Source organism: Protopterus annectens, chromosome 7.part0 (assembly GCF_019279795.1).
Source record: "Protopterus annectens isolate FY-2018-M chromosome 7.part0, PAN1.0, whole genome shotgun sequence".
Taxonomy (NCBI): domain Eukaryota; kingdom Metazoa; phylum Chordata; order Ceratodontiformes; family Protopteridae; genus Protopterus; species Protopterus annectens.
Genome location: NC_056739.1, coordinates 382,474,895 through 382,490,765, shown reverse-complemented (window position 1 = coordinate 382,490,765; position 15,871 = coordinate 382,474,895). Strand labels below are relative to the sequence as shown.

Below are 15,871 nucleotides of genomic sequence, written 5' to 3'. Positions count from 1 at the left end.
AACCGGAGAACCTCTTGCTGTGAGACGGCAAAGCTAACCACTGCACCACCGTGGCCGCCCTAATTAGCCCCTAATGGGAATAGTTATTTTTATTCTGTGTGTTCTCATTTTACATATGTAAAATATATATTTATGTTATGCAGTTTTTGTAAGCAAGTTTTGTAGGTCTAGAGCTTCTCACTCTCTTGGGTGTCCAACGAAATGGGCTTTTGCACATCAACTCAAATATGACAAGTATTTTTTTAATTAAAATGGTACTGCAGCAGAAAGTTTTTTTCGCTTCCTTTTAAAGCAAGGATAAGAGTACATAAAACTTTTGTAATGCAACCATGATGCAACCAATGGGATAAACTCCACAAACCCTAGGGAAGCAGCAGAGAGGTGGAAATGAATTTAGGTGATCATACTGGCCAAGTCCTCTGTGTACAGCAAAACTCTTATTTACTTTTGCTGTTCACACCTGTCAACATCTCCTTTCCCTGTATGCAACTGTATTATCCCCTACTGCCATTCACCTCACAAGTTTTGATCTAAGTTTAGGTTATCTTGCATTGCAGCATGTTTATTTAGTGTTTCATACTTTTTTGCAAAATTAAAGATATTTTTGCTGCATGTTTTTTTTTTCATATGAGGCAATATATTAATTTACATTTACTGACTGCGTACTAGCCACTAGGTACAAGTGCTGGGCTCTCAATTTTTATTTCAGCGTGTCTGTCTTATTGGCACACTTGGTTTCCAATATGCAAGTCACAGTTGTGGAAGTCAAACCCAATTCTGTAGAATGTTCTATAAATTGCTTCAACCTTGTGTTAGTGTTCCATTAGTGTGTAGCATTTGTTACCTGTGTACAACTACTTCCAAGTCCTTTAATTTCTTCAGTGCATGATTTAGCATCTTAAATTTCTGGCCAGTCAGTGGTCAGAGTTTGACAGAAGGCATTTCCATTTTCTTAGAGTAATGACATGGCTTAAGAGGGCAGAATACTAGGTGATTCATAACAAAGACCCAGGATGGTGTTGCAGGTATGTAACTTGAAATTATCCTCTATCACAGCACAAAGTATTTTCTATAGTCACCGATATTTCCGTCTGCAGTTGTATAACAAATATAACAAATCTTAAGATGGTCACCAATGCCGTAGTATATCAGAGCCAAAACAATGGTTAATCCTATACACTGTGACTTCCCATCTATTTATGAACATGGCATAATGTTTTCACTGCTATACTCAACATGAAATTTGTACTTTAATAATGTTATGAAACTGTCAACTGTTGCGTCTGGATCTCAAAATGAGTTGCCCCCTTATTAAAGGAGGAGGCTGTAAAACGTGCATGTGCTTTTCCTCTTTTCTATAGGTATATTGGGGCATTAGGAGCACGTGTCATCTGTGATAACATCCCTGGATTAGTGAACAAACAGAGGCAGCTTTGCCAAAAGCATCCAGACATCATGCAGTCAATTGGTGAGGGGGCCAAGGACTGGATACGAGAATGTCAGCACCAGTTTAGGCACCACCGCTGGAACTGTAGCACCCTGGACAGAGACCACACAGTATTTGGAAGAGTTATGCTACGCAGTAAGTAACAGTCAATAGGACTTATTGTTTCCAGTCTTAAATTATTAAACTCTTGGTATTTTTGTATCTATGTTCAAAAAAACATTTAAGCAGACTAATAAGAGGAGATTAGAAAATCCACTCATGGCTGCTTTTATGATATCTTGCCATGATCAACTGTCAACCTTAAGAGAATGAATAAGGTTCAGATAGCTGTAATGAGCCAGATGGTCGCAGCAGATACTGAGATCAATCAATACATAAAGAGAAGGCCAGGGTGTGGATGGTAAATGGAAACAAGGAGATCAATATCAGAAATATTACATGAGACAGAGAGAGAGAGTGAGTGACGGACTTACAAAACAATTTACTAGAAGGGATGGTGTTTTACAGACAGGAAATAGAAGGTGATGGAAGTGCCACCATCATAATGACAGTTACAACATTTAGACAGAATGATGAGCCAAAAGTCATCTTCAGCATTGTTAGCAGTGTATGCTAATAATGAATGTAAGTCATGGGCTAAAGTGTCAAGGCTCTGAGAACTGCAGAGACAGCTAAATGCTGGGTGTAGTGGAAGCACTTTGTAGGAAATTCTGTTAGGTACATTTATAACATGAGCAACTAATACTCCATGTGTTTATAATGGCAATTATGCATATACACACTTGTGTATGTATGCCTTTGCTGTATATTATATTTACCTTTGTGACTGGTTGATGTGGAAAGGCACCTGAATACTAATGATTCAAATGTGAAGTCAAACCTGGCTTCTGTTTCAGACTAGCAGGCCTCACTGTCTGACTCGCTGCTTTAAAGCACTTTGTACAGAACTAGTTTTGAAGCTGATTATACAGGATTAAGAATCTTGCTTTGTGCAGTCATTACTTTAGTAGGATTAACAGATTAACATAAAAAAATCTAGGAAGTTGAAAATTGAAAGTTGGCAAGCTGAAAAAGTTGGTTCTGAAGATATTGTCTGAGCTGAAGCAATAGATTTCAAACAGATTCACTTACTCCAAACATCCCTTTGACATTTGATAGGTTGTTCGACCCTTTTGCAACCATCCTGCTGACGGAGTAATGGCACTGTGTTTTTTGATAGTTGTTTTCTAAGTATAAAGAGCACAGAGATATTTTAGCTACACTGTATAATTCAGAGATTAAAGAGGATTTCTTTTGTACTACTGACATTTATACTGTCAATCCTAACTCTTAGAATAACAGTCAGAAAGCTGTCACACTTTTTGTTTTTGCATTCTGCTGGTTAAGAGGAGTATGTTGTGTTTAAGGGATGAAAAGAAAGAGAAGTCCACTTATTGTTAATGCTGATTATTCACTGTTAAGTTTTCACAAACTCAAATTCCAACAGTTGTACCAGTGGTTGTTAAACATAATTTTCTGGTCTTTATGGTGAATTCACTATAAGTTTTTGTGCATTACAAATATTTAAAGTTGCAACTTCACAAGTAACAAATGTTAGGCAAGGCAGATTTTGGTGAGTAACTGATTTAATGCAAATTGCCTTGTAAATCCACAAAAAAGGACACCATAGACACAGAAGCTCATACCATTACAGATTTAACCACTCAAATATATAAAAAGATGAATCCTTTTGTTCTATTTTAAAACCTTCATCAGATAAAGAACTCTGCAATGTTAACAGTTGTATTTAAAAACATGAATTCAAATTTCAGATCATGTGACAGCCAAGCCCCCACCGAGATAATTATATTTAAAGAGCCCTAGAATCTTGTATGCACAACTTAAATAAAAAGGAAAAACACGGGTCTATATCATATATTCGAAGACTTAAAACATCAGCTCACCTTTAGTCGACACGGAAATGTTGAAGCTGCAGTTCATCAAACGGCCAAATCATGCAACCATAAATTTATGTAAGAAAGAACTATATAGCAAAGCTGATTCTTGCCAGAGAGCAGAATTTCATTCTGTACCAGGTTGTGAGCCACTGACACTATGGTCCAAAGTTAGTTCTTTATAAAATCAAACTCATCCCCGCCTTTTTCCCCCATTTTTACATGAGATCAAGATGCCACATCAATTGTCACCATTTCTATCTATCCATAGTCATTCTCCTACCTTCTTTGTTAGTCATGCCCACCATATTTCTCAATCTCTTATTCAAAAATAATGATGGGACAAAGGTCCAAAAATAGGGACAAAATTTAAATATTGCTCTCAAAAACTTTGAAAGTTGCTAGAATAAAAGGCATTGTGTTATCATGCATTTTATGATATGAAGTCTGAATCTCAAATGCCTGTCATTATTTAGTGAATTCAATCCTCACTGATTTGCTGCAAAAATACAGAAAAACATTAATTTTGTGAGGAACAGACCAAAAATATGAGGCATAAATCTGGACATTCTGTGGAAATCTGGACAGTTGAGAGGCATTGCCCACCTGTCTCAGGTAATCTCTAATAATCCATCCATCATCCATATTTTTCCTGAAAATCCTTGTATCCTTTTGTCTGTCTCTCCCAAATTGGCATTACCAAGTCGTTTCCTCCTTTCCCGTACATGTGACTGAACCACCACAATCTGTTCAGTTTGATATTTTCTGTAACTGGGACTACTTTGGCTAGTGTTCTGAAGACCTCATTTCTTCATCTGTCTAACAATGTGCATCCTACTACCCATCTCAGCATTTCATCTCCATCACCTCAAGCAGCTTGGTCTTAATTGGCCAGGTTTCTGATCCATATAGAGGAACTGATAACAGTGATGTTTTGTACGTGTTACTTTCTAACTTCTTAATTTTCAATTTCTTTGGCATTCTTTTCTCCCATATTACTCTTGACACAATGTGCCAGTTGGCTGCAAAATGTTTCATTGTATTTTCTGAGGTTCCCCAAGCAATGCCTTGCACATCTTTATATAGTTTTGTTTAACAGATTTCTCCACGGAGGATACGATAGTTATACTTTGCATGGATTGGGATTAAAGATGATTGGGAGAGTAGAATCAAATTAATAATGCTTCTGAATTCCATACATAGAACTAAATAAAAGATGGGGATAGGAACTGATATGAAATACTTTCAGGGGCACAAATGCAAAAGAAAGGACTTGTGCTGTGTTTAAGAAGACAAAAGGAAAAGAGTCACTTATTTTAGCTATCACTGGGTCAAGTAGACACCAGCGACGGATAAGGAGCTTGTTAAAGGCCTTTTTTAAGGCTACTAGGGAGGGAAAAAACTTTTCATGTTATAATCGAACACAGATATAGTTAATCATGGGCTTCTCGTGCTTTGCAGTCCATGGGCTCTAGAACCATAGCTCGTATATCATCTAACCATTAAAGTTTAGGATTTAGACATTAGCATAAAAAGTTTCACTGAAATATGCATGTCTAACAAGAGTAAACTTGAAGAAACACGTATGTTGTATTTCAAAGAGATATTGCTGCAGCCTGACCACTTTAAGGAAAAAAATATTTATTTTTATAAAACTGGTCAAATAGTTCCACTGACAGTCATTTTTAATGCAGTGGACTGGAGAATATATATGAATTTTGATTGTACTTCTAACAGATAGTGTACACCTACTAAAGAAGCTAATGGAAAACCTTCATGCTAGATAAAACTATAAAACTAGACCTGTGACGGCAGACAGAGCTGACTTTGCTTACAGTCCTCACACTTCACTACCTTCTAGGCAACAAGCTATCCATTTGGCTCAACAGCTCCTGTGTTTTGCTGTCACATTAGCAATGCCTTTTTTATGTCTCACATGTTCTTCAGTTCTGACACTTTTTATGCTACAGCCTCTTGAAGAAAACTGTTTCAATTGTCCTACATTCCATTCATGAAAAAAGAAAATGCATGTTCTACTACTTTTCTTAAACCTCCTTCAGATTAAAAAAATTACAACAACGAAAGGACATAATCAGTGTACTTACTTGGCCCTCTGTAGAATCCTTCAATGTAATTAAACGTTATTATTTCCCAAAGTTAATTTGTTAAGTACTGCATATATGAAGTATTTACATCTTTTACTACCTGACTTCTAGTGAAGACCATGTAGTGTTTGTGTTAATTTTCTGACTTCTATTGAAGACCATGTAGTGCTTGTGTTCATTTTCTGACTTCTAGTGAAGACCATGTAGTGTTTGTGTTCATTTTCTGACTTCTAGTGAAGACCATGTAGTGTTTGTGTTCATTTTCTGACTTCTAGTGAAGACCATGTAGTGTTTGTGTTCATTTTCTGACTTCTAGTAAAGACTGTGTGGTGTTTATGTTCATTTTCTCACTTCTAGTGAAGACCATGCAGTGTTCATTTTTTGACTTCTAGTGAAGACCATGTAGTGTTTGTGTTCATTTTCTGACTTCTAGTGAAGACCATGTAGTGTTTGTGTTCATTTTCTGACTTCTAGTGAAGACCATGTATTGTTTGTGTTCATTTTCTGACTTCTAATGAAGACCATGTAGTGCTTGAGTTCATTTTCTGACTTCTAGTACAGACTGTGTGGTGTTTATGTTCATTTTCTGACTTCTAGTGAAGACCATGCAGTGTTCATTTTTTGACTTCTAGTGAAGACCATGTAGTGTTTGTGTTCATTTCCTGACTTCTAGTGAAGACCATGTAGTGTTTGTGTTCATTTTCTGACTTCTAGTGAAGACCATGTACTGTTTGTGTTCATTTTCTGACTTCTAATGAAGACCATGTAGTGTTCATTTTCTGACTTCTAGTGAAGACCATGTAGTGCTTTTGTTCATTTTCTGACTTCTAGTGAAGACCATGTACTGTTTGTGTTCATTTTCATCAGGGCACATATATGATTGCAACAGCAAAGGAGTTTATGTCTCTACAATTGTAGACAGTCTTCAAGACAGAGCAGTATTAGCTGTCTATGTAAGGAGACGTACCATTTAATGAAAAATTATTTCACTTAATGCGATCTCACCAGTCCCATTTCCCCAAAATGATCATCCCTGTTGCTTTTATCCATGTGTACTGTGCTTCGATTACTAGTTTCATCACTGCATAGCATCTTTGTCACCATAGTTGGTGTGACCATGGTATACTTAAATGAATGGTGGGGGGGGTGCTTGAACCCATTCAAAACTTACTACTTTTGTAATGTCACTTGGAGATTTATCATGTGTTTTTTAGCAAGCTTAACTCGAATTTACAGTCTACAGGTTGCTTCAGACTTCTCAAAGTATCCTGCAAGAAAGGATCCTCAGTTTTCTAATTTATAGCACTTTGCCATGTTTCTTATTTGAGGCTCATTTGGTTTGTATACTACCAATACTGCAGCAGTTTTATGGCACTTTGCCACCTGTTTCTTATTCAAGGCTCATTTGGTCTGCATACTGTCAGTTCCCATTATTTTGCAACTTCCCAACCTCTCATTAAGTTGCCAAATTTTGTACCACTCCTCTGTTGTTGCCACTAGGCCCTCCTCTTCTTTGTACACTTTCAGTGCCAACCTTGTCCAATACCACACTTCATCACCAAAAATGCAGTTTCACTATACACTTTTATGTCTATATAAAATCGCTCTGCCGAAAGACGAACCCAAGTACTGATCCATGTGTTACCTCATGGCAGCTGTCTTTTCATCTGAATTAACATTACAGAGTCATCTGTGCTTTTGCTAGTCAATTTTTATACATAGTACCACTCAGTAACTCCTGTCAAGGGGGTCTGATGAGTTCTATAACTTTTTGTACAGTATTGTGTCAAATGTCCTGCAGAAATTTAAGTAGGACACATATATACAGAACCCCTTTCAGAAAAATAACATAAATACAGATCTCTGAATACCATACTTGAGCTCCCTTGCACACTGTGTTTATACCCTCCTACAATCTCTATTCATGTAGAAGTGTGCTACAGCATGGAGGAAACCTTGCATGCTACAGTAGTCACATTTATGCTCCAGTGTACATTTTAGGTAACGTTCTCTAGACACTGTGAAGGGTGTCCCACCAATTATAAAGGCACTGCCCATTGTGCACTGCATTTCTACTGCCACTGACATGCCCACTGGCCAGCTTGCTGCTGATGTTTGCTGTACTGCCTGTTGTCTCATGTTGCCTTGGGGGTCCATGGACATTACTTTCCCCCTGTGCATTTGGTTATTGAAGTTAAGGACATGGCAGCACATTCTTCTCTTTCCCACAGGGAATTCACAACAGTCATATTTCTCTGCAGCTGACTGTCATTTCAGCTATGTGTCCCCAACCAAATGTACCACAGGGAAATGTCTCACTGCCTAGGTGCCTGAACTTGAGTTAATTCATTCATTCACATCCTCACCAACTGACAGACTAATACCCAAACAAAACTCAGGATGCCATGTTACACTTGACAATGTGGATAAACATCAGACAAAGTAAGTTGTATAAAAGTACAGAGACAGCTAAAGATGGTGTAAAACAAGAGTTTTATTTTTTCTTTACACACACAAGACATTTATCCAGGAATTCACGTAAACTATTTTATATAAAAAAAGTAATAATATGAATCAAAAGCAGTTATGTAGTGCAAAAGCTTAAGTTTTTGTTTGTTTTAGTTATGCATTTGCTACTTGGATAAGTAGGGTTGGACCACAGCATTTTTTTCGACATGGTTCAAGCTGCAGGCAATAAATAAGGCACCTTTTTAGCAAAATCAGACAACATAAATATGAGCTTAAAGCTGCTCCTTAATGAAATTTTTAGTTTCACTAATAAAAAGGCAGAACAGCTTATTATACACAGTAAATGTGTGACGTACTGTGTTTATAGTCACTACTCTCCCCTTGGTGGAGTTCGTTCATGTTGGTAAACAGTTTGAATATCTTGTGTTAATACCCTTCACTGTTGCATTCTAAAGTGCTCAGCAGGTTAAATGAATTACAACAAACCTGCCATGAGGGGTTTCCTTTTAACTTCTGAAGCCAGAAACACTTTGGCCAATGGAAATGCTGCTACACATCTTGGATTACAATTTGCCACTAACTACATCTGTATTTAATAACAATAGTAAACACTACAAACAGTACTGACTAAGGTCTATAGGTTAATGTTTCATTCTCAAAAACTAGAGTATCAGTTATCTCCTCCACAGCACAAAAATGTTACCAGCTATCCCAAGGGAAATGCAGTCTTCCTTCTTGTTGTATAAAATAGTCCAGCTCAAGCCATGTCCACTTCTCAGCTCCTTGTTAAAAGGTAACCCAATCTGTGAACTTCTACCACCATCTGATGTATTTAGTTCTACCTCAATATTCCTTAGAATGTTCTATCAATGGTTTCTCACAAAAGCTCCAAAAACATATGAAAGCTCTGTTTGCATTTAGAAACTAAACTTTCTTTCATCAGTTCCTAAACTTTACAGCATATTCCTTCACCAAGTCTACATGTAATTGTTACAATGCTAGGTCTTAATTTTTAAACAACTTCTGGAAAGTTTGACTTAAATCTTTGTCATCAACATATGCCACACTTTTACTGGTACATTTTTTTTTAAGTTTTACTTTCCTATCGCATCTCATATTAAGACAAGATTATTTTAGTTTTGCACTTCTTGGTCAATGCCCTCTACATTTTCACAATAGAGCCTTAGGGGCTTCATGTCCCTTACATAGGTTCATAGGTTAGTACAAGCCTAGCCATAACAATTCCCTGGCTATTTCTTCCTGGCAACTTGTTTTTGTAGAGTTATATACAACTCGATCAACTAATCTGTAAGAGATTCCCTTCACAAGATCTTTTTTCTACATATCCAAGTAGTTAAATGCATTCAAGCTGAATCCAAAGACCAAGGAAAAAATTAATAGACTGCGAAGCACCACATTGAAATTTGTATGAATTATTGACCCACACTAAGCTGACCCAGGATTTTTATGTTGCATCCAACTACCGATACCTGAGATACATGATATTTTCTGTTTTAACAACAATACAAATGGCTTAATTTGGTTCTTTTAATTTTATATAAATACTTTTAAGTTTTATTTGTATGTTTTTGACTGATGGACCAGCTTCTTGTTTTCTGGTTTGTTTTTAACACACTGAAAAAAGTTAACAAGATATGCTTAAAGGTTTTTAACCTCAGCAGTCAATAAGAGAGGTTGTAGGACAGTGTTAGCCTGAGTTGGTTTAATGGCTGATCATCTAGTAGAGATTTTTCTGTACTGACGTTGTAACAGTTTGGCTATGTGTTACAAATCTTGAGGCCTTGTGTGACCCCTGTACCTGTCATATGCATATGTGTATGCGAATCAACATTTTGACACACTAAGTATATCAGCATCTTTAAAATAACTAAATGAGGGAAGAGAAAACGTGAAAGCTCTTTTTGCAGGGCAATGTACCCATTACACTCTCCTGAACTGTGGGTCTTCCACTCCAGTACTCTCCTACTAACCTTGTCACACAACAGTTTTAATGTGTGTTTCAACCTTTCCAAGTTTACACACAGTCTTAATTTAGTCTCATAAGTATGTATATATAAAGTTGGGATATTGCACCCCCACACATACTCACACATCCACAGACAACACTGGAGTCTGGGTATTGACAGTCATTTCACCAAATGCTGATAGACTGAAGGAAAAGTGCTGAAACAACTTTCAGCAACAATGCACTTTTCCCTTTTATCTGCTATGTGGTCTCACAACAGTAGTAATGTATACGCCTTCCTAAGTGTATACTAGGCTAATGACCACTAGGGCCCTTATAAGCCTAGCCATGCCTCCCAAATGTGACCCACAGATTTGATTGATATAGGGGGTGATTTACTGACTGCCTGTCCATCAGAGACATAGGCACCAGACCTGGAGTGAATTCCCAATTATCCATCCATTGGTCCAAGTTGCACTTAAATAGAGATGAGGAGAAACTCTTCTTCAAAGGGATGGGGAGACTGTTCCAGACAACCAAAATTCTGAGAAGCACATCTATCTCTCCAACATGTCCTATTTATGTTGCAAACGTTTTTTTTTAATTTAGTAGTTCTGATGCTGTTTTACAAATGTAAAAAAGGTTCATCAAAACAGTATCCAAGGATGCCTTGTATGCCAGGCAAAGATCATCTCTCAGACGTATGTATGATACTGAGTAAAGATAGAGGGCTTTGAGGCAATCAGTGGAAGGCATTCTGTTTACTTGTATACCTTGTATCAATTCTTAACCAGTTTTTTTATATTATGTATAATTTGTTAAAATTATTTAAACTGCAGATGCTTTGGTTTTATTTTAGAAGATTGTAAAATTATTGTTCTTAAAATGTTTTGTAATAATTTGGAGCTTTTCTCCCCAGGCCTCCACTGAAAATGGACTTCTACCCAGTCGGACTTTCCCAGTAAACAAATGTCAAAAAATAAATAAATACTCTCTGTATTCTTTTTGTAAGGAACCTTTGTGGATGTCCCAGTTGCTGCATGAGTCTGGTCAGGTACATACTGAAAGGGGCATTATGCTCTATCATGGGTCTGATGAGGGCAAAATACAGTGCTATGATGACCTCTCTAGACCAAGATGCCATGCACTTGCTTATAAGTTGAGCAACATAGAAGGATTTTCTTAATACCTTGGACACACGTTCATCAAAAGCTAGGTTACTATCTACATGATTTACTAGACCCTTGACTAATGAATCAACTTTTAGGGGTGGTTTATTGATGACAGTTACCCAGGGTGGCCAACTTCTCAAAAGGTACTTTAAGGCATATGGATATTGAGTTTTAAGCCATGGTATTGGCAACAAGCATTTATCTGTATTAGACCTTCCTGAAGGATGTTCTCATCTTGGGGGGGAGTCAATGGCTGCTCCCAGTTTGCAAGCATCTGTGAACCTAGTTTGCCAGAGGCCTTTGACATTGGCATCCAAAAAGTAGATGTCAAAGAGGGCCGGGCCTAGCAGAGAGCCCTGGGGACTCCACTAGTGGCCGGCCTCTTTGTAGAGGTAGCCTCCCCAATTCTAACTTCCTGGGTCCTATCAGTGAACCAGCTAAATATACAGCATGTTGTATAAAGGTGTTTATACACAGTTCTGCAAGTTTTTTGACAATGCCCAAGGGGAGGTATTGTAACAAATGCTTTAGCCAAATCTAGGTAGGCAGTATGAAGTTGTCCCTTCATTCATTGCCTTAGTGACCTTTTAAAGTAGTGCTCCAGATTCAGTAATCATGATCTTCTTTTGACAAAGCCAAACTGGGACAGATCTAGTGTCTGGACGTCTCCTATGTCCTTGTTGATAATCTCCATAGTTCTTTCCATGACTTTGCAAACAAAGGTCAAACTAATGGGTCTGTAGTTTCCAGATTTAGTTATTTATTTAACATTTGTTTACCAGGAAAGTCCTACTTGGAATGAGCCAATCTTCCGCGGAAGCCCAGGGAGAAATGTTCCAGACACATATCTTTCTGATCTGGGAGGAAACAGGAGCAGCCAGAGGAAACTCGCATGAATGCAGGGTGGACATGCAGACTGCACAGAAAGCACCCCCAGCCAAGAATTGAGCCGAAGAACTTCTTACGGTTTGATGACAATGCAAACCACCACACCACTGCGCTGTCCTGCAGATCTGTTGAAGATCCTCCACTATAAAGGTGGATGACCATCACAGTCCTAAATTCATGTGCCTTTAAGACTATAGTTAAATAATGAGTTCACAGGTCTTGATAGCTTATATTTTAGGCTGTTCAGGAGGCATCCTGGGATGTTATATGGGCCAATTGAAGCCATGTTCTTGGCTTTAGTGAGCACAGCCAATACATGCTCCCTAGTCATAGTTGGAGTGGTTATGTCTGAGGGTAATTTTTGGGGGATGGTTGTGGGTAAAGCTGTTACTGAATTTGTCTGCCAACAGGTTGAGTATTTTGCCAGGATCTTTGAATGTGGCACCATTAACAACCAGCTCAGCACATTGATGTGTGCAGCTGAAGAAGTCCTTATGGTTATCTTTCATCAGGGGAAGCTATCTTGGCCTTGCTTGACATAAGTAGCCCTCTTAGTTGCTGGTTTAGTTTGACGAGAGAGTTTTTATCTTTACTGGAATTACCCTTCCTGATTTTTGCCATAATTTATTTTCCTTTTGTTATATATTCTGTTTCTTTTCAGATGCCACCTGGGCAGTTTGTTTCTGGGGCTAGTGTTGGGATTACATTTGGTAGGTACAGCATTCTCTATGTAGTCACTGACATGATGGGAGTAATTCAACATAGGCTGAAGGGGTTGTAGATGAATGGATGGATGTAAGGATGGATGGATGCTGTGTTCCCAGGGTTTGGAGAGGTATAGAATTTTGACAAACCAAATCATCACCTAATAAAAGGCAATTTGCCTTGGAATAGTTCCTAGCTGTTACCAATTATAATGGGATTACACAGTGTTACTGATTTTGAAGGAGACACCTTTATGGTCAGATCTTACCATAGTAGATGAGACATGGGGGGTGTAGCATTCTTCCATATTTGTGAACACAAAGTCCAGGATGTTGGAGCCTCTAATGGGTGTATTCACCATTTAGTCAAGGGTGTTTGAATTTATGAAATCAAGGAATCTCTGTACCTGTAGATTTGGGGCAGTGTATAATTCTCAGTCTATAGAGGGGTAATTAAACTCTCCCATGAGTAAGGTATTATGTTTGATGGTAAGTGTCTCCAGTAGGCCCAAGTATGCATTGAACTTCTGGAAACATGGTGGGTGACCTATAGTTGGCTAGGCTATGGTAAGGGATTTTGTCTGTAATGATCTACATGTGGATGAACTCCAGCATATCATCCTGTCTGACCACCCTAGAGGTATGCTTGTTATTGACGTATATTGAGACACCTCCAACTTTAACCCTTGTCTGTACAGCTACTAGTCTGAAAGTGTATAAGGTACTGAAACGTTGCACTGCTGGGGTACTCTCTGCAACTTTAAACAATGTCTTGGTAACTGTACAGATGTCTGTGTTCAAGTGTGAGGAGGGCTTGGAAGGACTGAAATTTTTTTATTTAGCCTCCTGGCATTGAGCAGTAACATCTTGATGTTCCGTTAAGTTGATTTTGCTGTGGTCAGTAGATTTGTAAATTTGGCGTTGCCTAAAAGGCACTATGGGGTTGGTTAATGTTTTAGCTAGCATTCAAAAGTCTAAAGGGGAAGGGTGTGAACCACTCTTGGAAAAGCAATGTGGTCTGTTAACCCATGTCCTCTCAAGATTAGAAATATTGGATCCCCTTAGAATGACACCAGAAAGACAGAGAGTTATTGAAATCAATCTTTTTTTTTGCTCGCATTGTAGCATCATTGGTGATAGTGTTATGCTGTTCAGTGCTAGGCTCATATCAACCTGTGACACAGTCAGAAAGCTTCATAATGTCTCTCTTCATATAGTCCTGGAAGGTACATCTCAGGTCATTTACACTTGCATGCCCCCCCCCCCAAGGGTGTGGGGCATTTTGCTCCCTGGTAAAGTTACCTTTGTGGTTTGCTGAAAGTTGTGTCGACAGGACTTTTTGGCAAATTCACTTTTGGGTAAAGTGAATTCATCTAATTAACATGATTTCCATCACAGCACAGAGGAGGAAATATAGCCACTTGGAAAAACGTGGTTTTCATCTTTTTATTGTTCTGGCATTTATTGCAGTTTCAGTTTTAGTTTAGCAATATAATATTCTGTGTGTGTGGGAAATAGTTTAAAGAACTGAACGTGCAGAATTCACACTTACAGCACATGGCCTAATTGCTTTAATGTCATTGTTATTTTGGCTGAAATGTTTTAACTTTTACTCCATGTTTTATCATGTCACAGAGAAAAAAAGGACCCTTCAGTTCAGCTAACACAATGTAAATAAGGACAGTTACACAGAACTTACGCAGAACTCAGGAAATCAGTGCAAAGCACAAGTATTTCTAAAAAACACATCTAACTCCTTCCTTGAGGAAATTATCCAGCTGACAAAGGAATGTAAACAGATCATGCATAATTCTTAAATGCAGTGACTGTCCTTTCGCCTAGTTTTAAGCTTAATTTTTGGTCTTGTCTAAAAGAGAAGCACTACTATCCTGAGAAAGTGGGAGTATTATGTATTCATGATAAGTTTCTAAGCAAGAAGCATCTGGATTAGCTGAAGTATAACAACTTGCATACATCAAAAATAGATACCAAGGATCTTGAAAAGTAAGCACATTTACCAAAGATCTGGACTGCCATTTAGCACACAGTTTGCATTGCGCTCATCCAGCTTCCAGTAGCATTGTGGGATACTACTCAGAAACACAAGTAAAATACAGAGTGTCAAAATAAACAAAAATATGACCATGCCATCATGCCTTTACTAGTCAAAGAGAAGAAAGACTTTTTTGTAATATTTTATTATGTATTAATTTATTTTAAAAGCAGAGAATAACAGAAGGACTAGACAAAGGAGAATTGACCTGCTATTAGTAGAACTCCATTGAGGCAACAGAGACTTACATGCAAGAGTGCTAAAAAGCCAACCACATAAAATGTTTATGATACGCCTCTTACATCCACATAGTATGACCAGCAATCTTTCCTCACAAACTAAACTAAAAAATTCAAATGAACCATGAAATAGTATACCTCAAAGGGCTGCTCCATTTAGAATGTTATAAATTCCTCAACAACTACTACTAAACATTGAACTATTTTAAAGAGCAATAACATCCATAGAAATTTGTCTGAAAAATATATTTAAACAAAGCCACTTTATATTGGCAAGCTGGTCTTGAGTGTACAAATAACACAGTGAAGAACATTTTGCTATAAAATTTGCCTAACCTTTGCAGCCTTTTGTACCCACTATGGTAACTAACCTGTTCAAATCTTCTAAACAGGCCTAAGTTTACTGAGTGAGGTTCAGTAAACCACTTAATACATTTGTGTGCCACAAAATCCAATAATCAAGATGGATGAAAACACAAAATAGCTCTCTAAAAGTAACAATAACTCAGATACAAGTTAGGCAAATGAAGTGCAAAAATAAAGGAAAACAGCATTAACTAGTAACTAAATCACTTGCAAATATATATATGGTTAAAAGAGCTAATATCAGAATTTTAGTTAAGTAAAACAAGGCAAAGCCAGCAGAGAAGTTAATAATGCTAAATCACAATACCTCCAACAGTTTGATTTCCAATGGCTTGTATGTAGAGCTTGTGAACATACCAAAGCTGAGACACCATATTTACTTTTAAGGATGGTCAATGAGAATGTTTTGATAGTGTTTAAAAAATGCATTTCTCAACTATAATTACAGAGTATTAGATAATATGAGAATCATGGAAGGCTGGTAGAATCATTCTGCCAGTTTCATGCATAAAAGGATGCTTTATTTTA

General features: G+C 37.6%; 1 protein-coding gene across 2 annotated transcripts in view; it reads left to right on the top strand.

Moving 5' to 3' along the window:
- Window positions 1-15,871, top strand: part of WNT2B (Wnt family member 2B) — a 470,507-nt gene that overhangs the window by 240,364 nt on the left and 214,272 nt on the right. For both annotated transcript variants that reach the window (XM_044076948.1, XM_044076947.1), the window contains exon 2: window positions 1,362-1,582. In XM_044076948.1, the coding sequence (XP_043932883.1) occupies window positions 1,362-1,582 (221 nt within the window). The remainder of the gene's footprint in view (window positions 1-1,361; window positions 1,583-15,871) is intronic.